General features: G+C 38.2%; 1 protein-coding gene across 1 annotated transcript in view; it reads right to left on the bottom strand.

The window, feature by feature from the left end:
- PGGT1B (protein geranylgeranyltransferase type I subunit beta) overlaps positions 1–24,775 on the bottom strand; it is a 35,700-nt gene that overhangs the window by 7,266 nt on the left and 3,659 nt on the right. Inside the window, 4 exon segments of the mRNA XM_027670854.1 lie at positions 2,010–2,142; positions 3,566–3,717; positions 14,722–14,789; positions 22,899–23,017. Coding sequence (XP_027526655.1) covers positions 2,010–2,142; positions 3,566–3,717; positions 14,722–14,789; positions 22,899–23,017 — 472 coding nt within the window.

The following is a 24,775-nucleotide window of genomic DNA, read 5'->3' as shown; positions in this document are numbered from 1 at the left end:
GGTATCAATTATCCCAATAGGAACATAACAATTGGAATTTGCAGGTATAAGGATTAATGCTAAGTTCTAGAAGCAAAGCATAAATTTGGTTCAAGATCATTACAGACAGTAAATCTCCAGTGCCATTTCAAAGCTCCAAACTGTCAAAGAATCTCCACTTGCCTGCTCTATTAATGGCCTTATATGATACTCTCTACCTTTGTTTTAGAAAGAAAGAGTTACTTCCTCCTCCCTTCATCTTTTCAGTGCTACTTATTCCTTTACATACCTCTGTCACGCTGCACTTAACAATCTTATTTCCAGAATAAAGAGTCCTAGTATATTAAACGCTCCTTTTACACAAGTTGGATCGTACCTTTCACAGTTCAATTCAACTATCTTCATATCCTGTCCAGTTCTATCTTATCTTTTGGGACCAAAACTGCACTCAAATGCTCAAAATGCTAACTAACTGTTGATGTGATGTACAGAACTACAAAATGAGGATTTTGCTCTTTCGTTTTCTGTTCTTTCTTAGTATTTGATTCTCCTATTCGATTTCTTCTAAGCTATTTGACTAAAGGCTAAACTCAGTAAACACAAAGGTCCAGAATGGATCAGAGGAGGGAAAATCCTCCTGACCTAATCAGTAAAAGCAAGCACTCTGCCTTGGCTCCTCCCTCAGACTGTGAAAGGAGAATGGATAAATCCCTGTCCCCAGGTGAAACCCACCAAGAGTATTCAGCAGGGATATTCTCATCCTGGGAACCTCTGCTACTAAGGTGAGCTACCACCTACCGGGTTAACGGGGCTCTTATGGGATGCAGGGGAAGAAAATTGCAGGATTATATAAAAAACCCACCAACTTATTATGGAGTGTTCTCTGGGGAATGCAGGGGTGTGCATAATTTATTATGGGGTGTCTAGGCAAAGGATCAATGGTGAGAAAGGGAAGTATCAAAGCAGACTGAGGAAGAACAAGCAAAAGAAAACAGAGGCAAAAGGCGGGTAAAAGGTGCTACTAGAGTGTGAACAGACTGAAGGTCCATATGCTTCTATGACTGAGCCCTGGCCTTGATCCCCTTGGTCCGTCCAAGACCACAGCAGTGTGTCAGAAAACTTCTTGTGATGTACAGTAAAAAAAACTTAGGCATCCAACTACCTCCTTTAAAAATAAACAAGAAATAAAAAACAATTTGGTATGAAGCAGGGAATTAAGCCTTTTTTAGACTTGTTTCTCACATAAATTTTACAATCTCATTGCTGGCAGCAACTACTCATTTACAGCAGAAGTTGTACATTGTTGTAAATTTGGGTCTTTTTTGTGGACCGAAAGAGTTTACTACATGTTTACTCACATTCAAGGAACTGCAGTTTTCAAGCTTGCTCAGCTTCTTTAAACAAAATTTATTTTAATCTTGGAAAATGAAACTCAATTAAACTAATAAAATATCATGGGGGGAAAAAAGGAAAAAACTCCTTTACTGCAACCAAATACGAAGGCAGCACACAAATATAATCATGTGTACTTTCCTTCATTCCAAGTATCTAATAAATAAATAATGAAGTGCATAATTGGAAACACTTATTAAGTATGAATTGATGTCAATAATTAGTTTTTCCTTTAAATCTGTGTATCTTTTAAAAACCAGGCCTACAGCTCAATGAAATGTGAGGATTTTATTGATACAGTGCTTTATATACTTTTTCTAAGTTACAGGAACATCAGGCCCCAGTTTTCAAAAACTTGCTTTAAATTTTTTAATGATTTTATATATTTTTAAAAGATTTTATTTGAAATGAACAAACACACCAAATAAAATTATCTTGATAGCACACCCATTACAATGAAAATACAAATGCAAAAAAACCAATGTACTTTGTCAATTTCAACTTGCTAAAGCAGGAAGAGGAAATAAAGGAATTACCATAACACATAAATTTGGACAAAGAGATTTTTTAGCCATAGTTAAGAAACAAAACTATAAATGTTAAACTGTAGAAAGAAATAACATTTTGTGAATACTCACCATACTTCTTCTGATGTAGTCTATAGCTTTCTTCATATCCATGCCTGACCAGTTATCGAGCATGTAGCAGATACAGGAAGCACAGTACACAAACCTCATATCATTCTCACTTCCTTCCAGCACGGCACAGAAACTGAAAGAAACATTTCTGTCTTAGACACTGTGTCGCCTGTTACACCAGAAAATACGAAAAGCAGTTCATGGAATTGCACTGTGTTTCCTTTAAAGATTAGTTACTTCTATTTACAGTAGTCTCATAAATATAACTCAAAGATATGCTAGATTTTCTTTTTAGAAGACGTGATTCTAAGCCAAGGAAAATGAATAGAACTACTAACATTTCGGGGCCTGGGTGACTATTTCCAGCAATGTAATGACACTGGTCTTTATTTATTCATTCATACCCTTTATAGTATATTCTGACATATGAGTTAACATTTTGACATTTACTGTTTTGGGCAGAATTTTTTGCCTTCCTAAGAATCCTAATAGCTCACAAAGCTTTCTTTCCTGATTTTATCAGTTTCCAATGTATGTGTAAATGTAATTGCTAATACTAACACAAACGGTGAAAACAGCCTTCAATTCAGTTTTTCATTTCTTATGGTTATAACCTTTTCAAACTCCATGAACATTTTAAAATTATTGTATCTGGGTTATTTTGGCACAATCTCAGAAACTCTTAAAATGATGATGGATGCTATGATTTGGATACTTGTATAAGAAAGTGGCCAGCAGGGCCATGACAGTGACCGCCTCGCTGTTCTAAGCACTGGTGAGGCTGCACCTCAAATCCTGTGTTCAGTTTTGGCCCCTCACTACAAGAAAGACATTGAGGTGCTGCAGCGGGTCCAGAGAAGGGCAAGGGAGCTGGGGAAGGGTTGAGAGCACAAGTCTGGTGAGGAGCAGCTGAGGGAACTTGTAGCAGTCAACCTGGAGAAAAGAACACTCAGGGGAGACTTATCACTCTCTATAACTACCTGAAGGGAGGTTGTGGCAAGGTTGGTCTCTTCTCCCAAGTGGGACAGACGAAATGGCCTCAAGTTGTACCAGGGAGGTTTAGATTGGGTATTTGGAAAAATTTCTTCACCGAAATAGGCTTCCCAGGGAAGTGGTGGAGTCACCATCCCTGGAGGTATTTAAAATACCAACAGATGTCGTGCTTAGGGACATGGTTTAGTGTTGGACTTGGCAATGCTGGGTCAATGGTTGGACTTCATGATATTAGAAGTCCTTTCTAACCTAAATGATTCTATGATAAACAGAAATAGGTAAAAAGTTGAATTACCCATGACAATAAATAATCTTCAACTGTTTCTTCCATGATTTGCTGCCTGACAAGCCCCTGGTTCAAAGAGCTAGTTAATATATTTGATGACAACTATTTGCAAGAAGTCAGCACATGCACTGGCATGTGTTCAGTGACTGATATTGTTTCTAATAGAACAAAAAGATTATACAGCTACTTTCATAAAAAATGTGTTTCTAATGTTTCCTTCCACATGTGGCTTACTATTAACCATCCAGAGATTTGCAGACTATAAAATATCTTTTACCTTCCATCCTCCAGCTGGAGAGCTCTCAGTCCTGTCAGTATGGCATCTTTATTTACTCGACTTAAATCATCTCCAAGAATAACCAGACACGATAGACCTGTGTAAGTCATTGCTATGTGCCCACTATCATAGGGATGAGATATACCTGGACCCTAGAAAAACCAGGAAAAAAATAAAAATATTGAAACATCACAACACCTTCTATTACAGTCAAGCTTTTTTTTTTCCAATTAAGAGGTAAACAAATTTCTTTTCCCTTGACTCGTTATGATTAAACTGAAGGCATCCTGCTCAGCTTTCCTCATCAAACTAAGCTACTGCATAGCTCTGTTACCCTTGTAAACAGTTGGTCAGAAGGAAGCTTTGGAAAAAGCTCTGCCACGAGTTATATTTATGCAACAGTTAAGCAAAAAGATGGGATGTCCTCAACTGTACCTAAGTTTATCCTGACACAACACTGGGCATTAGCTTCCTGGCAGCTGGGTAAGCACTGTTAAACAGCCAAACCTCTGGAGGTCCCCTCAGCAAAGATTTTACAACCTAATGATCTACAAGTAGAAAGCAGTATGAGACATTATTAGTAATCTCTCTGTCAATTGAAGTAATACCAAATTAGCCACTCATCTGCTTTCATGTCTATTTTAAAACAATAATCAGAGCTTAAACAAAGTATTTACATACCAAATAATCAGAGGAATATAGAATATACCGTGTTGAAGGGACCCACAAGGATCATTGAATGGCAATTTAGAGGCTAAAACGAGAGTTAAGTGCTGACTAGTCACACAATACAAATCACAGAAATGGGCAGGGGATTGATACTGCTGTGCTAAAACTATTATTTGTCTTTCTAGTATTTTACGGGCACATCTTGAACTGTACAACTTCATGAAAACAGACACTACATGTAACAAGATGTCTATGGATACTTGGGATGGTTCAGTTTGGAGCAACTGGAAGACAACTATTTTAAACAGGATAAAAGCTATTTCAATACTGAGTTGTTGAGACACTTTTAAATCATTATATTACTGGCTTTACTGCCTAATCAGTTGCCACTTTTATTTTGCAAGTAATTCTAAAAAATTCCAAATAAAAACCAGTATAAAACTGAATTTAATATTATGTTATGTGTAGCTGGTATTTTTCAGGAAAGTCATGCTTACTTCCAAAGCCAAAAAGCTTTGTTTCTAATAGGAAACTGGAAAAAAAATAATTACCAACTAGACAGCAAGGGACTGCTCTCACACTAGGGAATCAAACACAGTTGGGAACGGGAGGCAGAAAATGAGGTGAAATGACTGCAGCAGTACTGGAAAAGCTATGGAACAGAGAAAAACAAGAGACTAAGTGCTGAGAGCTGCACCTTTTCTCCTTTATTTCTACTCCTGGACCCTCTGATGACAAGGGGGCACAAATCTCAACAGCTCCCACTCCATTTCCTGTGCTGCCAGCACCCACATTGCTGTCTCCTACCCTGCACATCTCCCAGTCACACACACACAACCACAGAGTAGCAGAGGCTGCAGGAGCTCTGGTGTTTGTCTGGTCCAACCTCCTGTTCAAGCACTGTCACCTACAGCTGGGCACCCAGGCATCCAGATGGCTTCTATACACCTCCAAGAATGGGTATTCCACCAGCTCCCTGGGCAACCTTGCTAGGTCACCCTCACAGTGATACTGTTTCTGGATGTTTAGAGGAAGCCTTCCTGTATTCTAGTGTGTGCTCCTGGTCCTGTCACTGGGCACCACTGGAAAGAGCCTGGCTCCATCCTCCTTGCACCCTTCCTTCAGGTATTCTTTTCTACACATTCATGAGAAACCCCCAGACCTTCTCTTCTCCAGGCTAAACAATCTCAGCTCTCTCAGCCTTTCCTCCTAGGAGGGGTGCACCAGTTCCAGACAGACTTCCCCATGGAGCACCCCACAAATGGAGAACAGCTGTGCCCTTAAACAGCTTAGAAAAAGCTACTGCAGTCATGAAATGCATTTTTCTATCTTGAGTGGATGACAGGCTCTAATCCCAGAAGGAACAAGTTGGCCTACCATAGCAATTTTAGGGTTTTTAAATCAACCAGTACCAAAAATTTTCTTTTCAGAATACCTTCACCTTAAAAATTGTATTGTAAGCAGCTTCACCCTTGTGATGCATTAACTTATATCAAATCTAAAATTCTGCTCCAAACATACAGACATATAGGGTGATACAAATTTGCCAACACATAGAACTATTAAGTTTAATATAACTGATTAATTTACTCTTAAGCAAAGCAAGTCTCTATTCTAAAAAGCCAAATTTGAGCCAGTTCTTTCCCTAAAAGGATTCTCAGTGTCCCAGTTCTGCCCCTAAAGCTTCTCACAGTTTTTATCAAATAAAATAAAAGACATACACTAGGCAGTAAAAATCCCTGGAAAGGTTATCAGATATTAGGACCAACTGCTTACAAAATGTCCCAGTAGTTCCCATCAGCAACTGTGAAGAAAATTAAGCTTCCAAACATCTACATAATTTAAGTTAAAGTAGAATCAGAGGAGCACTTGATTTCTTCCTCCTTGGACTAACCTAGAGCAAGGGAAATGCAGAAGATGACTCTGCTGATTTCAAACAAACACACTGAGCCTGCGAATAAACGTTAACTGTTCACCATGGCTGTTCACACACTTTTGTAGGTAGTTCATCTCCAAATAAATACTGACATCAGGAATAATTGAACAGTAATACGTGCAGTGAAAGAGTTTGCCTTTACATTTGAATTTATTATTTCTACAGGAAGACTATACTCACTAAGCAAGGAAGGTTTACAGAAATATATTGAGACTTGCTTTTTAAAACTGTATTTATAAAAAGTCTACCCAAATGTTCTAACTGAAAGAAATATGCCTGACTATTCAGGAAATTTTCTAAGACATCTACAGTTGTCAAACAACATTCTCCTCTAAATGACAATCTTTTCACAGTGTCTACATAAAGTAACTGAAAATTACCACTTCACTAGATATTTTCGTTCTATTTTCTATACACATGCTAATTTTACATTGCTTCTAAAGCCTTAGTAGCCTACAAATATGTTTAAACAACTGAGGCCTTACTTTTTAGCAAATTCTTTATTTTAGCATTTCTTTTACACCACTAGTTGCTGCAGTAAAAATAGGTTGCAGACAAAGCGTTATAAGCACATATACTGTATGCTCACAAAACATAACACCATTTCTCCTCTAACAAATTGCATCAATCACGACAGCACCTGGACAACATACGAATTCTATCTGTACTTGTTTCCTATGCAAATATTTCAAAATGTAGCAGTAGCACACTGCTTTTCCAGACAGAGGTTTTCAGAAACACCTGAGCTGCGTAAAATTTTGCAAGTCTGCTATTTTTAATAAAGAACACAAATGATACTGGTATGATACATATAAAGCAAACAATAGTGTCTGCTGCCTGTACATGCAATCGTGAAGTCCACAGCTACATTAGTACTGTCACTCACTTCTGTCCTTGAATACCAAACAAATCCTTATGCAGAAAAGACTGGTAGGATAGATGGGTTGTAATGTTGTTTTGTGGGGAATCAGGGAGATGGTGTCAGCGTTCAAGAACAGCTACTCTTAAGTCACAAAACTGCCTTTGCTACTAATAGTTTTCTCTTATCACAGGAGTAATGTGGCAAGTAATTAAATTCTTTATATGATAAATCGGTATACTGCTAGGTATCTTGATAAGTAATTACTAAAAAAGCCAGGGGACACTACAGAGGGTCCAATATACTGGTATGCATCCAGTGTCTTGACAACTCTGGGTTAGGCCCAAAACTCCTAACAAATACAGTCAGTATTTCCATAAAATCAAATTAAACACAGGAGGATCAGCATGAATTATGAGATCATACAGGAATTACTGCATGACATACTCATAGAGGCCAACACGATGTTTCAGATGTGTAATTACTGTAGGATTTTGGAAGGTTTGGAGGGCCTAGCAGATCTTTGTTCACCACACATGATTTTAGAAAAAAATTAAAGCAGTATTCACCATAAGAATAATATACTCTTAAACTTTTAAGTCTACTGGAATGCACTTTATCTTCTAGGTTCCATGTAATTATTGCAAGATCACTGTGATACTACTCATAAAATTTTATGTGGTACCTACACACACCTATATATACTTCACACACCTACACAACACAACACAGAGCCCACATAATAGGATGTCTTTGACAGGACAACAATCAGGACAATTGGATGTTTCAGACAAAAAAAAACCCTCCAAAACCAAAAACCCAAATTTTGCATAAAATTGAAAATTCCTAGAATTTGTAGTAACTGGTCCTGTGACAATTTGGTATCACAAAACAGGATTAGAATGGATTCCCCACAAGCAAAAAATTACAGCAGATCTCAAAGGTTTCATGAGATAACTGCCAATATGTCTAAAATTTGCATGGGTGGGAGGAAGTGTTGCTAGACTGCCTCTGCCATGAAGAACAAAGTAATTCAGAGATTGTGTAGAAATCTTATCAAAGACAGCATAGTCAAAGCACATGATCAGGTTTGGTAAAAATAAGTTAATTTTTAAGTTCTGTATTATGAACAAAAAATACTTTTACTTAAATCTATCTATTTCTGCCTCATAGATGCTGCTGACTGAAGTGACAGCCGCAATTGAGCAAACTGTCAGCCAAAATACCAAAAACAACGGTTGCCAGCAGCTCAAATTCATAGGCCAAGAACACAGATAAACAGAATGAAGTTATTTTAAATGGTAGAAATTACATCTCAAAAACTAGCTACAACAAACCTGTTAAACTGCGGAGGAGTGTGTTAAACACTTGAACAACCAGAAATACACTTGATCCAGTATAGTTATGTCTGCATGAAGGAATAACACAACAGGAGTGGGTCTGGAGGGTAGTGTTGAGAGATACCACTTGTTTAGCATAAATTAAGTAAGTTTTAAGTAGAGTGTGTCATACAGAGCTATAATACTGTGATTTATGATGTTGTTGTTTGCTTACCTTTACTTGCTTAGCATGAGTAGCTGGATAAAGCCTCAGCTTTGAAACTACACCTAGATATGCTTTCAGCTGACACAACATTAATTTTCATAGAAATTTTCATAGTAGCTGGTACAGTGTTTTGGCTTTGTAGGACAACAATATTGATAACACACTGCTGTTTTGGTTGTTGTTAAGTAATGTTTATCCTGTGTCTAGTCTTTTTTAGTTTCCCATGCTCTGCCAGGGAGCAGGTGCACCAAAAACGCAAATGAGGAGACTACAACCATCAATTGCAGAAGCTGCAACTTGACAAGAGCAGCCTGTCTGCATGGACAAAAAAAGAACCCAATACGGTGTTATAAGATCCCAGACAAAAAATTACCATCAGACCAAGGGGTGCATGCAAGGTGGGTGAAGGATGAATGAGAGGCGGATGTGTAAGTTGTAAGGGTATAATTGCCCACGGATTTCTTTGTTCTGGGTCCCTTTCCGGAGGCACCCATCTTGAGCTGACCTGCTGCTGTACCACTCTCTTAAATTATTTAATTTTTATAAATCCAATGGCTGAGACTCTGCTATATGAAACCAAGGGTTCAGCCTGAAGAAGACAGAAACACATCTGAGAGTTCATGTGTGTGAGCAAGAAGTCGAAAGGGGCACCCATTAGCTCCTTGGGGCTGCCCACTGTGGAAGGACTCCAGTACTGGCACCTAAAGTCTTGGGTGGAGTGTGTGTGTGCCTCCTTGAATGGTGCAAGAATGCTTAAGCAGTGGCTTCTCCTTTAACAGGAAGAGCAAGGACTGCTAATGGGGAAGTTCATCTGGAGTGCACCGTCTGGCTCAGTTTCATTTAAAAGGAGCCCAGTCTTGCTCTTTTGGAGCAAGCACAAGAAATTGCTTTTATAAAGCGCTCTCTACTGATCTGAGCTAACGCACTGATGCACACATACTCTGAGAAGACAACAAAAGGGGATACGGCCATCTCTATACATTTCGTTCTTTGTGGTAATTAGTTTGTAGGTCTCACAGGAAACAAATTTACTTGGATCTCAGAGATGGAGTAACAAGTTCTAGTTCTATTGGCATTACCATCATGGTCTCCGCAATCTGAGCCTTCCTTAAAAGAGTTAACACTAAAAAACGTAAGGTGAGGGGAAGCTTTCAAACATGGTTCAGTGACACAGTAGTGTTCCCTACCATATTATTTAGAACTGCTAATTAAACATAACTCATGGTCACCAGAAATTCCTGCCAACTATTGCAGAGAGAACTAAGAAATTCTCTCTGCTGCAAAAGCATGGGAAAGATCTCTTCAAACACTAATAAACATACACCTGCACAAGCAGAGTCCCACTTTCAAAAAACTTTCTTCTCACACCTGGCACTGCTGTTCCAAGAAAGGATTCTCTTACGCAGTGTGCAAGGAGCCAATCCACACATAGAGTTGAGATAATTGTTTTTGACATGTCTGCACAGAGATGGGTGCTGGATGGTAAATCCACAAAACCAGCACACCTGATTACAGCCAAGAAGCATAATTATACTTTCAAAATACATAAGTATTCACTAATCTAATTTCTAAATACATGTGTACATAATAGCTATTGGACAATCTTTCCCCTGCTTTGATTTAAAGGTACAGTGTATTTTAAGTTTATTGCAGATGTTCAGTGGGTAGCTGTCTTCAATTGGAGATGGGTAGCCTAAGCTGTAGAGGTGTGGTTTTAACATCATAATGACTGAAGTTCATCTAAAGCACGTGATTTCAGCTGATTTAGCCAATTTGAGTAAAACTTACAGCCCGCTGGTGAACACAGTACCTAGACTCTAATTTGAGGTGCCTGTGCTACAGTAATCTCCTTACTTGTTTCAAAACTATTCTGCAAGACCTTGCCATTTCCCATTTTGTAGGATCACAGAATGTCCTGGGTTGGAAGGGACCTTAAAGATCATTTAGCTGCAATTCCATGCCATGGGCAGCAACACTTTTCAGTAGGCCAGGTTGCTCAGAATCCCAAAAAATAAAATACAGAGATGTTTGCTTAAAATAAAAGAAATACACAAAACAGAGATGCTTTGACCCAGACTTACCTGAGTCTTTATAGTATTTATTGTTATCTTCTGTTTATTTTTATATTCTATTTATTATTGTCTTTTATTTGAGTCACTTTGCAAAATATTTTCTTAAACTATTCATCTTTCATCAGTATCAGTGTTACAGCCTTGAGAAAATACAATGTTGTGTCAGGAACACAAAAGAGATCTTTTGTCCCCCAAGTGAAAGCAGATGTTATTTACCACAATCTTACAAAGAAGTTTCAGGTATTGGCTTTTAATCTAGCCCTAAAATTGATTTATAACACATTAAAGAGATTGAAAATATCTAGGCCCACCTGAAACTCCGAGGAGACTGTTCACCCCTAAACTTAAAAAGCGAGTTTAAACTCTAATAACATCAAATCAGAGAGACATGCTGAACTTGAAGCCATTTCAAAAAATAATTATTTTCTAATTCTAAAAGGAATTATGTTTTAAATGTGGTGATAGAAGAGTCACTCTTATGCTTCCTTTACAGTTAAGACTGTTATGGTTCGTAAAGGCTGTGTGCTAAGCTGGTAAAGTGGATATGCTTTTGTTTCACTTTTGCTACTGTTCCAAAGAACTGCAAAGACATTACCATCAAACATTAAAAGGGTAACAGTTAAAAAAACACAACCCCCAAACTAAACCCCAATGAGCTATCCTTGTAACATTTAGTAAAGTTGGATATTCTAACATTTGCCTTGACTTTTTTCCTATTATTTTGAAGGATCCCCAGTGACAGAATAGATTTGGCTATCTCCAGTATGGCACTTTCTCAGAGTTCAAGAATGAAATCACTCTAGTGGCACATAATAAATTTTATCAAACATCAATATAAATCCAAAACACAGGCTTTTTCATAAATTATTTTTCAAGACAGATTTCACAGGCTGTTTTTAAATGATGAATAGAGAATAATGACAAGATCGTAAACATATCTCCAAGTCACGGCAGTGATTTCCAAGTTTTTTTTTCCTGAGTTACTTCAGAACATTTCAGGGCAACAGTGCTGGAAATGCTTTAAACCTTTGTATGCCAATAAATCAAGCAGATGTAATCCTTCTACTGCAGATAAAATGAAAAAAGCACTGCGGTGTTTGAATAAAAAGCACATCCATGTGCAAACAGTTTTCCAGAAATAATGACCTTATCGCTTATTTCCACAGGTTACACGGTTCCACCCCTTTTTTCCTTCTGCAGATTGGCTAATACATTCTAAGACACCGATGGACAGCAACACATTTCCTATAAAGAGAATATTTAAGTACAAAGCACACACTATTGGCGGGTGATAGTTAAATTAAAACACCAGAAAGTGCTGGGAAGGGAAAACAATGCTTTGTCAATCTTACAGACTTTTTGTCTTCAGGGTCCATCATAAGATCTCAGAACCAAATCCAGAATCAAATCTTCTAGCTTTATACACTGACTTAATGTACTACACCACATGGCAGTGACCCAAATCTTTGAGAAAATATGAGACTGATATATCTTTATTATCTCAGTTTGCTAAAATTATGTCTTTATCCATTATATAGTGCTGTTATGCCACAATATAAGCATGACAACCTCAACCTTCTTTAGGTGACTGTTATGAAAGGTAATCATCTTTCTTCTAAATAAACCCAGTCTTTTCCTTATACAACTATATTGATATTGTCTACTATTATTTTGCATCTAAACTTTATTTTTAACAAATTATCTCAGTAAGTCATCACTACAGATTCCAAATTTGTTTAGGTTTCAAGCAGAATTTTTTCCTTGTTTCTTTCAAGCTCAGTTGGATTGCCACTGAAGTAAATTCCAACTGAAACTTGCTACTACGGTGAGATCTCACAGCAGACATCACCTGTAGTGTATAACGGGATAAATACCAAAGCAAACCAAGAGACAAATTACCTTGCCTGTCACATGCTGCCGAGTGCTCAACATAGACATGTAAAATACTGTCTTCACAATTCTTTTCAGCTTGTTATAAAGTGCAACTTCTCAGTATTACTGCTATAAGTACTTTGCTGATTTGCCACGCAAAGAGGCACATGCAGTTATTACTCCAACGTAGATTAACATTTCCACAAGCTACTCAGAAGCATAAAGTTACTCTCAAACACAGGACAGAACTACCGTACTTCTTTCACAGTTCTTTCTGCTCGCTGGCCTCTACTTTCCACATCCAACTACATAAAACCTTCTGCAACACTTTTAGCAGCCTCTGCTAACCTCCTTTCTCTCTTTTATTAAGGGCACTTTCTTTTCATATACAAGTTTAACTCTCTTGAACCTCACTTTCTTGGGCTTCAAAGCATTGTCTCTTAAGGGATGAACAGAGCTTTGCCTATGTGTGAGTGGGTATCAGGTGCAATCAAATACATGTGATTCAACACAGGAAGGGGAATACCAGTTGCAGACAGTGACATCAGAAAAAACAGAGAGGCCCAGTCTAATAATATGTGGCTACATGGCTGGTGACACTGTCAAAATTTTGGTGTCTTTTTTGACAATGGGATGGCCTACATGGCATCATGCATACTGACATCAGATAGGATCTACTTTCTAAAAGACGCAGGATAGTTAGGGGGATCCACTGATAGAGCTTTAAAGCAGACCTGAGACCTCCACAACACTCTTCTCTCTTAATTAAGCTATGGATTTGATGGGTGGACTGTTCAGTGGATAAGGAATTGGTTGGATGATCGCATCCAGAGGGTAGTGGTCAATGGCTCAAAATCCCAGTTGGCATCAGTGACAAGTGGTGCCCTCAGGGGTCTGTACTGAGACCAGTGTTACTTAATATTTTCATTAATGACACAGACAGAGCCATTGAGTGCACCTGCAGCAAATCTGCAGATGACACCAAGCTGAGTGGTGCTGTTGACACTTCTGAAAGACAGGATGCCATCCAGAGGGACCTGGACCAGCTCAAGAAGTGGGTGCAGGGGATTCTCATAAGGTGTAACAAGACTAAGTGCAAGGTGCTGCATCTGGGTTGGGGCAAACTCAAACTGGGAGGCTACAGAGTGGGAGTAAAAGTCATTGAGAGCAGACCTGCCAAGAAAGACTTGGGGGTGCTGGTGAAGGAAAGGCTGGACATGAGACAACAATGTGTGCTTGCAGCTCAGAAAGCCAATTGGATCCTGGGCTGCATCAGAAGCAGCATGGGCAGGAGTGGGAGGGAGGGGATTCTGCCCCTCTATTCCACTCTAGTGAGACCCCACTCAGAGCATCCAGCTCTGAGGTCCCCAGCACAAGAAGGATGTGGCAAGACGAGAGCAGGGCCAGGAAGATGATTAGAGGGAGCACCTCTTCTACGAGGAATGGGTGAGAGAGTTATGGCTGGTCAGCCTGGGAAAGAGAAGGCTTCAAGATGACCTAACTGTGGCCTCCCAGTACCTGAAGGGAGCCTGTGAGAAAGATGGAGAGGGACTTTCTACAAGAGCATGTAGTGACAGGACAAGGGGGAATGGCTTCAAACTGAAAGCAGGTTTAGATTAGGTATTAGGAATAAATTCCTCACTGTGAGGGTGGTGAGGGACTGGAACAGTTGTCCAGGGGAGTTGTGGATTCCCCATCCCTGGAATTGTTCAAGGCCAAGTTGGACGAAGTCCTGAGCAATCTGGTCTAGCGGAAGGTGTCCCTACCTGTGGTGAGAGGATTGGAGTGAGATGATCTTAAGGGTCCCTTCCAGCCCAAACCATTCTATGATACCAAAGAACGGCATGTTCTGCACCACTTAATATGGGGCTGTTCTGCCCTTCTCTGCCACGTGACAGTTCTTGAGCTAGAGAAGTTTCCCTAAGTTAGCAAAAGACCAGAGAAAGAAAAACTGCACTGAGACAAGCCACAATTTGTATGCCAATTTCTTCACTGATCTGGAAACTCAAGTCCTAGGTATCATTTGAGCATGTTTCTTATGCATGTTTCTTAAAAGCTCTGCAAACATTGTAGTGTATTAACAGTGCAAAAATCTCTGCCTTCCAGATATTCTGTAATTGTGAAGTTTATATTATAAAAAAGACACAAGATCATTTATTGCCTAATTGAAAATATTACACACATACGCACATTCTTAACTGACCTTGGAGGGATTGAATGGCATCCCTAAATATGAAGAGCCTCTGAATCCACAGCGATGTAAGTTTGATCCTGGAAAAGATTAAAACAATACTCAACTAACTTGTTTTGTTAAAGCACTCATTATAAACCATAATCCTCTACTGATATCAAGACTCATTAGTCCAACACTATTCATAATATAACTAGAGTTTGCATGTGTCCCTCAGTTTTTGACCTTAGTTTGTTATCCATGATTAATTAAAAAAAAACAAAACAAAGAAAACTACAAGCAAACCTAATCCTGCTGTAATGACAAAGCACAAAGCACACTTTTTTTTTTTAATTTGGTGAAAATATAGCCATTGGATCAGCAAAGAATTGTCTTCCAGAAAGAAAAGAAAAGAAAAGGATTGCTCCCCTGGGAAAATGCCCAGAGTTAACATATTTTTTTATTCTTCCCTGGATTCCTGCCTGGTAATACCGTCTGTTCACAAGCAGAACTGTTTTAAGATACTCTGCAACATGTTCAAGGGCAAACAAATGCACTTGTAAGCACATTGTAGCTATCAAACATTTCTGTCAGTGATTCAGTATAATTTGTTTCAAATGTCTCACAGTACCTGAGCATGTTGCATACAGAAGTGTGAACCACACACTGTGTAAAGTACACTAAATTGTGGGGCTCAATTGTGCTTTTGCATGGCAAAACCTCAATTGTTTACTGCTCAGTCTCTGAAAGTAAAAGCCTAATGAATGCTGCAGTTAAACAGCACCTGGGTGTTCTTAAATTTCTTTAATTTTCTCCCCCCCCCCCCCATTTTTTTTAATTCTTCAGCCTTTAGTCTAAAAATCCTCATGGATAGTAGGGATAATTGCACCAGACTAAAAAAAAATGAACAGTTATAAAGCTGAAAGCTCTAAAAAACTCACTGTATAATGTGGTCTACAAGTTCTTGTGTAATTTATCAGCATATTATCTTCTAATTCTAAATATGTTCTGCATATATGCAAAATTTAACCTAGAAAGTTTTTACTAGCCTAAGAACTTCAACGTGGCTAAAGTATGCAAGTTTCTCTACAAGACAAGTCTTTGGATCTAACTGAAATGGAGTGAAACAACTGCAATTCTCTACTTCCTCCACAGTTCAATAAAAACTAATTTTTAATGATTCTACACATGTAATGAAAGCAACTTCAGCTTTCACTAGGAGCTGATATGGCATAGTCATACCCACAAAGAGGAAACAGAAACAGTATCTGTAATTGTGGACAAAAAAATTCATAACTGTTTTATTTTGTTATAATCTAAACATTTGCAGCAGAGAACATTTGCCTGGTTGCTTCCAGAGTCAAATACTTGAATTTCATGTTGCATCAGCCTTTCGAAAGCACAATAAATTAAATTAAAGACTAATCCAAGGTCCTGAAAGACTCTCTCCAAAAAAAATCACAATTTCAAAAATGACACAATGTGAATGAATCAGTAAGAGAAGAACTAGAATTCCAGCCTCTTAAGTACCAAATTTCCCAGGCGACATTGTGGAAAAAAATCACCATTCACTTGACCCATTTTCAGTAAAAAAGAATCAGTGTCCTAAGTGCTTAAGCAAACTAGAAAACTCACTTTGAAATGGTCCTAAAGTGGAAACCCTTCATCCAGAGAAGTTGCTAGCCTACTAGCACACAGCTGTTCTGGCCTGCTGCAAAGGAAGACATGCTACAATTAAGACAGCTCTGCAGTTGAACAGAGCTCAGCTGCTAGCTGCTAGATGGAAGGATTCATCCTGGAAATACTGATCCCCATCCTTTTAGACTGTAGCTTATAATTAATTATCAAGATACAAATGGCAGCATGAAACCCAAGTGTCATGTACTGTTCGTGTGTTACCCTGACTGGCTTCTGAATTCACAGCTATTATAAAAAGAGATTAAAAATAAAGTACATGAATGAAATCAGGATCCATTACTCCCTTTAGCTGTTCAATTTTCATGTAGTATTTTAAAACCTTTCTTGTACTACTAAACTGCTATCAACTAGAAAACAGCATCTGTAATTTTAAAATGGATTTTTAACTATATTGCTATCAATTTAAAATCTGATTTGACTCTTTTTGTCAGTACTTCTGATCCCTCATTCTAGACTTTACATACTGGCTCCTAGGAGAAACAGAAGACCAGCATGACTCTTTAATGCTCTTACTACTAGAAGAGAAACTTTAAAGGGAATTTTATCCCCTCCTCCAATCCAATAATGTGCATGTAATACATGCTACCTAGACCTTCAGTATTACAAGAGAACTGCTGAATACCTAGTCACAATACATGAATTAAAAAATAGAATTCTGAGTTGATAAGGGAAGCATTAAAACAGGAATTGAAAACCACTCATTTTTAACCAGATGACTCGAACATTGATGTCATGTCTAGAAATTTTTTTTAGCATCCCATGAATACACAAGTTCAAAATCAAATGGGAACTAAAGGGGAGTCAGGGAAAACTACTGTCTTTCAGCTTATGAAAGAAACTTCATAAGGTGAAAATTCACCTTCTGTGAAGCTGGTTTTACCACATTGTTGCAAACTACTTGTACTTCTTATTTTATGATAGTTTAGTAGTATTATTCAAACAAATTGCCACAAATGCGCTGTCAGAATCAGAAGTAGAAATTAAATATACCCTAATTAAGAGGGTGTGATCACAGTTTATGTCCCTTGTAAAAAATTGCTGGAGTGACCAGTTCAGCTCCAGCACAGCTTCCTGAAGCTCAGTTCAACTGCAGCTATGAAACGGTACCACCTAGTGTTCACTTTCACCGTCGACCTAACAACCACTTTCTGAAGGAGTTTAGGACAGAGCAAAAGTAATAAACATTTCATCAATTGCTGCATAACTATTGCAAGCTGAACATAACCCACCTGGAAAAACTTTCACATTTGACAACTAAAGAAAACTGACCCTTTTTCAAAAGAAAAAGACTCCATACTTAAATCAACAGCTGAGACTTTCCTGTGAAAACCCTATTACTTATGTGTGCTTAGGCCAGAAAGTCCTTAAGACAGGTAACAGAGCTTCAATGATGACGACAGACGACTTATCATAAGAGCTCTTTTTTTACAGACAGGACATTTTTGTTATTTGTGTTTTATGATTTCTCTCGCATGGAAGGACTAATAACTTTTACCACTACTTCCTCACATTTAGATTACCCATGCATTCCTCTGTCTGCAAGGCTTTTCTCATTTTGCCAAGTACAGAAGCAAGCTCACATAAATCATTAAAATCTTATTATATATATAAAAAAGTCGCAGCTTTAACAAAGGCTGACCCTGTCAGCACATCCAGATAAAAATACGCATAAGCTCTTCTTACTGAACTAGGGCTAAAAATGTAATCATTCCTGTAAATCCAAGCACTAGAGCATGTCATAAAATGCAAAGTTGCATTCTCTAAAATGGAAGTCCATTACACATCCAGATAAATACTTCAAATGCAGCCATTAAAGAAAGTTAAATTGAAAGAACATTCATATTTCTGCTCAAGAAACTTATGATCAAAAAGAACACATGCAACAATAATTTCAAAAAACAGTCAATGGCATTTTATACAATTTTTTCAGTACTGACAACACAAGAAGAAATAATCATTATTACAAATCTAAACCCAGTCTTTGACAGAAGTAAGTAGACCTAAGTCTGTGACGTAGCATAATGGATTTCAGTCTGCTATGCACGGGTTCTGTGGGTTCAGTCCTATAAATGAAACAACACAAAGCTAACCTTCTGTTAGATAAATAAATACATGTTTTCCTGCCATTTCAGCAAGCTCTCAAGCAGGGTCAAACAAATGCCAGTGTTTCTATGTGGGAGGATGGTGGATGAATATGGCCAAGCAGCGTGCCTCCGCTGCCTGTAGATTACTTGAGCACAAAGCTCTGGATTCACTCTCTTTTAAAAGTGCTGAACTGGCTTGCAAGAAACTGGGATACATGTTTCTTAAATTGCTATGAGTTGCACTTTAAGATAATTATAATAAATTTGAAATTCTGTCAAAGAGCTGTACTATGAGAGGAAAAACATGAACACTCTGACATGATAAGGATCTTAAGAACAAGCAGCTAGGTGAAAGAGGGTCTTCTGTGAACCCTTTTCCAGTTTCACTAACATTTTAAAAAATATATCTTAGTCTAAATACATATAATTTCTGGTAAGGCTTGTAAAAGAGCACCACCTTCCTCAAAGAAAAAGAAAAAGAAAAAAGCACTTTTTCAAGATTTCCACTTCCTGCAGTGAACACACAAACAAACCAAAAATATATATTAGCCACACTCCTAAGCAGAGCATTTCCTGAAGTGAAGGAAAGGTAACCATGGCCAAAATCTATGCGATATAGAGCCAAACTATTTAGCACGAGTTACAGAAGGCAGGGGTCCTTCAAACAAGCAGAAGGCGGCAATAAATTGAAGCATTCGGCTAAGGATGTGTTTCTGTGTGAAGAGTCAGCTTGCATATGTGACACGCCATTCCCTCCTAATTAAAACTAGTATTGAGCCAGTCTCTGAAACAGTTGAGCTAAAATTATGGTACCTAAAGGACATTATTTGTTTGAATCACAGTTGCAATAAACCCACAGAAGAATACTATCCTGACAGACCTTAATCTTTATCTTCCTTTAGTGCATTTCAATTAGGCTGACAGAGCATACCTTTGCTTTCTTACTCAGGTAGATCAAGATCTCACCACTTTGCATTAGTGAGCTCTAGTTTCACATAAAAATTTCAAAGACTACAAACCTCTGAAGCGAAGCTTTCTTCAGCCATAAGATACATTACACAGCAAATACAAACATGTTACTTAAAACTACCACAGGGTATTGGGAGACCTGATCTAAGAAGTGCTCTAAGCCACTAAATTCTGAATTTTCTGCCAGGTTCTGTAAGGCCCCGCTGTGGTGGGTTGACCCTGACCAGCAGCTGAGCACCCGCACAGCCACCCACTCACTTCCCCCTCCAGTGTTAGGGCAAGAAAACAGAGATAAGGGGAGAAAACATAGGGAGTGAGACAGAGACAGCCTGATAAGTGAAGTAAAAGTTGTGGGTAGACGCAAAGCAAAGGAGGGATTCATTCACTACTTCCCATCAGCCAGGCAGGTGTACAGCCACTTCCCAGAAAGCAGGGCCTCAGCAGGTGTAAGGGTTACTCAGGAAGACAAATGGCAGATCCATAAACATCGCCCCCTTTCTCCTTCTTTTCCCAAGCTTTTATTGCTGAAAATGATGCCAGATGGTGTGGAGTATCCCTCAGGTCAGTCCTCAGGTCAGTCCGGGTCAGCTGTCCTGGCTGTGTCCCCCAGCTGTATCTGCTGGGGGAAAAGGAGTGCAGAGGAGAAGAAAAGAGCCAGCCTTGATGCTGTGTAGGCACTATTCAGCAACAGCTAAAAGACTGCTGTTACCAACATGCTTTTAGTCGTAGGCCCAAAACACAGCAGCTTAGGGGCTACTATGAAAAACAGTAAATTCTATCCCAGCCAGTATATATACTACAACAGTTATTGATAAAAACGAATAGGTACTAAGTTTGTAAAGCATCAACTGTTCTGTCTCCCATCCATTGGAAAAATGACTGTAAGGCAGCAGTAGTTCTTAAAATAATTTGAATTAGCCATATGAAAAAAATGCTTTTAACAAAAATCAACTGAAGTGCTACAGATAATGGAACCTTTGGGGAGACAAACATGAAGAGCAGAGAAATTTATTCATTCTGAAATTCTCTTTTTGTCCATTTTAGAAATTCAACCACTGACATGATCAAAAACAAATCCCAAGATTCTGTAAAAATGTATTCCAATTTAAAATGTAGGTTTTAAATTGGTTTTCAGTCCCAGAACCAAACTAAGTAAAGACTTACATCAAATACGATACAGTTACTTTAGCTTGCTGGAATTTGTCATTGCAGAAACTGCATTATAAAAAAGTGTTATAATTTAAATGCCTAAAACCAATATTCCACAGAAAGATTTATCAGAATGAATGTTAAAAAGCTGCAATAGTAAGTTTCTTTAAAAGCAAAGTATTGAGGTTGCTTGTTTGTTTTTTTATCCAGAAGGATTCTGATCCATCTAGCAGGCACCCATCTCTAATTAGAGATGCACAAGCATTTTGAAACCAAAAACTTCATTGCTGTAGCCTACAGGAGTTTAGATACTTCTTCAAACAGGCCAAAAGAGGGAGTAAGAGCTCTGTTACTGGGAAGCTGCCAATTAACAAGCATTGCACACACCCAGGATTAAAAACCAGAAAGTCAATACATTTTATTGAAAGTAGACATTACAGAAGGGTAGACATTATCTTCTTCACATTTAGTCATCCAATATTCTACTTTCTGCTGTTGGCATAATTTACATTTCATGCTGTCTATTTTCTAGTAAATGAAGTAAAAACTAAATAAAAATAATGCTGAAGCTTTAGGGGTCAAATGACCAAGATAAGAATAGTGTTATTACCAAAAGCATTAGAAGAACAAGAGTTATTACAATGTGATATGAAAATACAGGATTGGAGGGAAGCTTGTTCTTATGGTAAAAAGTAGAGATTTATTACTTAGAAAGCACAGAATGCACTGCCAAAAGCACCCTCCCCAAAACTACTCTCCTGTAGTTTTATGAGGGGATGATAGCTAGAAAAAAAAGGAGCACTCTCTACTGTACCATGGACTGTCAGCCTCCATATCTGTGTGCTGAGATTTTTACTGCCCTCCCCAGGAGGTTCTTGACAGTGGGAATGTTCCAAACATTGGCCAGGTAGAACCCCCTGAAAAACTACTGCATACTATCAATGACAAACAAATAAAAATGCCTATTTTAATCTCTCTAATCTTGCAAACTTCCCTGATCTTTTGGAATACACTCCTGAAGACTGGGATAAAAGTCAGAAAGTGAGGAATTCCTGAAAACAAAGCATATACACAGTGGAAAAAATTTTTAATGGTGAGGGATAGGCACCTCCTCATGATTAAAAACGTTGCAGGAATAATTATGTGATCCAAATTCCTAATTTTCTATAATCGGTCCTGGAATACAACATAAGACAAAAGAAATCTATTAAAACTAATTCTTGGGGTGGATCTGAAGGTTTCTAAGTCTCCAGAGTAAGAAAAATGATCTTTTTATTACTGCAAAAATAAAGCATCAACTATCCCGACCTCTAAATGCTTACTTCATAAAAATGTTTTTATTTCACAAAACTGATTTTAGAGACCTTATATATAGATTTTAGAGACCTAATTTGTAGTATATAATTAGACTAAATAATAGAAGAAACCATGCAATTTTCTTTCTACATCCATCCGAAGTACATTTTCATGATTTTACAGACAGGCATCTGGAATTACCTCTTCTCTAGAGAACCACCAGCTTGGAGCTATACCCACACCAACATTTAACACGCCTGTTGTAAAGCAGCAGCGCCTCACCCACATCTCCCTCCCTCCCTCCCACCTACTCTACTGCTGGTCACCACTCATCTGCAGTGCCACAGAAGAAATTGCCAATACCACCTAGCCCACAGGAAAAGCACCTCCCTAACTTCTGTCAAGTCACCAGGAAACAGACATTTCCTGTGGGCTCCCTGTCCAGCTTGGATCTGCTATGCACCTTCCAATCTGAGGATAGTTGGGATACAGCAACAGCATTATTCCTTCTAAAAACCTCGGGTAAATTCAACCTTCACAGATCTAAAGAAAAGATTTTATTTTCTCAAGCAGGGACTGTGTTTATCCTTTTTGCTTCTTACCCTCACACCTCCAGTTTTCCAAAAGCTGTTCCAAACAACCACACCTGTGCTCAGAGTTCCTGGTATAGGAGTGGAATTCAATATAAACACTATTAGACTTGTAATGGTTACATAACATATGCATTTCTTTTAGAACTAGGTTATGCATTCCTCTGAGATGCCCAAAGGTGCAACTTCGTTATACTATTTTATACTGGCTTATCTTCAAATTAATTTCTGCTTTTTCTACCTTTATTACTTGTAAGGGATCTGTTTCCAAGATTTGCTTGACATCACTATCTGAAATTATCAGGACAGCACTTCAGGAAGGTCAACCTTGTATTTTATAAAAACTAGAGCCATCCACTATTCCCCAAGTAGAAAGCAAAAGTAAAGATGTTAATATCAATAAAAAAACTAAAAACTCACTCACTGTCTTCAGTGGGAAGGACCTGCAGGGAATAAATCCATTCTATTATATCATCTTTGTTCACCACATCTAAGGAATCCAACATATCCAGACCAGAGAGCGCGAAAAATGCAATTGTCAACCTAAAAGAAAAAGATAAGACTTACACTTCCCACCATAAATATCACGGGGAAATTAACAAAATGTTGCAGAAACAGATTCATCTATGAATTCTCAGCCTTTGACAGTGGTGCAACCCAGAGACTAGCTCAGAAAACATGAAATGTATCTATTGGATAAAATAATGTCCTTTGTACCGTAGACATTTCTCTGTCTCAACAAGGTTTTTTATTTAAGCTGCCCCTTCTTTTATATAATAATGATATGCCAATTCGAAATTAACCTATGAGCCTGTTTATCGGAAAAAATACCCAACAAAACAACCTACTACAAAGTAAACTAGGTTATGTTATTAATATATGGAGCACTAGTTCTCTGTGAAAAATTGTTACATGAATAATCCCCTAAATATGCATTAAGTGCATATGCAAGGTAACCCTTAACTACAGCAAGCTGCTTCCCATTGTGCCCCAAACCCAGTTTCAGATGCTTAGAATTCAACTGTCAAACAGCAAAGCCTACCTTGTAAGCAAACAATGCAAAAATATGCACACAGGATGAATTAACATCTAGAGCTATTTATTTCTTGTCCTTGGGCATAAAGCAACCTAGATGACTACCTTTTTTAAACATCTAAAATTAAGTAACCAAATTCAAGTATTCAATAGAGTAGTGGAGTAGCTAGGACACCGAAAGTCCTTCTTTCACACAATCTGTCTCCTTCCATAAACTTATCCTACCAGACTTGCTAACATCTTCTCTGCAGGGTTTGTTTTTACCTCAAACCACTGCAGCCACCCAGCTCACAGTATGGCCCTTCAAACAGCTGCATTACTCACTCTGACAGAGCACCACTACTCTCAGAGAGTTTGCTATGAGAGAAAACGCTCATGTAATGGTACCTTGGAAGCCCAAAGTTCTGACTCAGATTAAAATTAGCTGGATGTATATTTTTGCCACCCACACTTGTGTCAGCCTATCCTCCTAGAAATTCTTGCTCTCCTTTCACCAGATAAGACGAGGGATTGTGAAACAACTGGTACATATGCAGAAACTACAAGTCAGCATGTCAAGGGAAATCAAAAGTTAATATCAGCTTTCCTTAGCAGATCAAGTTGTAATTTGCATTTTCCTCACAAGCTGGTGAGCCACCTTGGCCACCAGCAATAGGCACCTCTGAAGACGAGGAGACAGATGTGGATAGGCACCTCTACAGGCACCTAATTTCTGTATATGGTTCTGCATCAGAACTCCAAACAGTAAGACCAAGGAAAAAATGGTGATGCGAGTCAGCCCAAAACACAACTCCATAAGAATTATTCTAATTAAAACACAGCAGCCAAATGACAATGAAGGAGACACTAATCTCAGTACAGTGGCATAACCTCCAAGGGTGACACTTCTACCAGTGGGCTGGTAAAATATGTCTTTACAATTATTATTACAAATACATTTTTTGAGTAGAGAAAGCTAAAAAAAGTATGTTGCTAAAAAAAGGTACTTCTATGTAGAGCAAGAGTATCTTTTAACTCTTCTGACACAAAAAAATGCTTTTGAAGGTGAAAATTAACCATTCAAGGCTTATATCAACTATTGCATTGATCAGATCTGTTTAACCCAAAATCTGACCCTGGATAATAAACCACTAATTCTAACAAAATCACTACTTTTATAAAAAAACTCCAAGGAATTTACTATTCAGCTACAGGAAATTATTTATTTGAAACACTGCATATATGCTCTGATTTTCATGAACACTGACAGTCTTCTACTAGAACTAC

This window comes from Neopelma chrysocephalum, unplaced genomic scaffold (genome assembly GCF_003984885.1).
Source record: "Neopelma chrysocephalum unplaced genomic scaffold, ASM398488v2 Primary Assembly neopelma1_96942, whole genome shotgun sequence".
Taxonomy (NCBI): Eukaryota; Metazoa; Chordata; class Aves; order Passeriformes; family Pipridae; genus Neopelma; species Neopelma chrysocephalum.
This window is presented reverse-complemented; position numbering and strand designations above follow the sequence as displayed.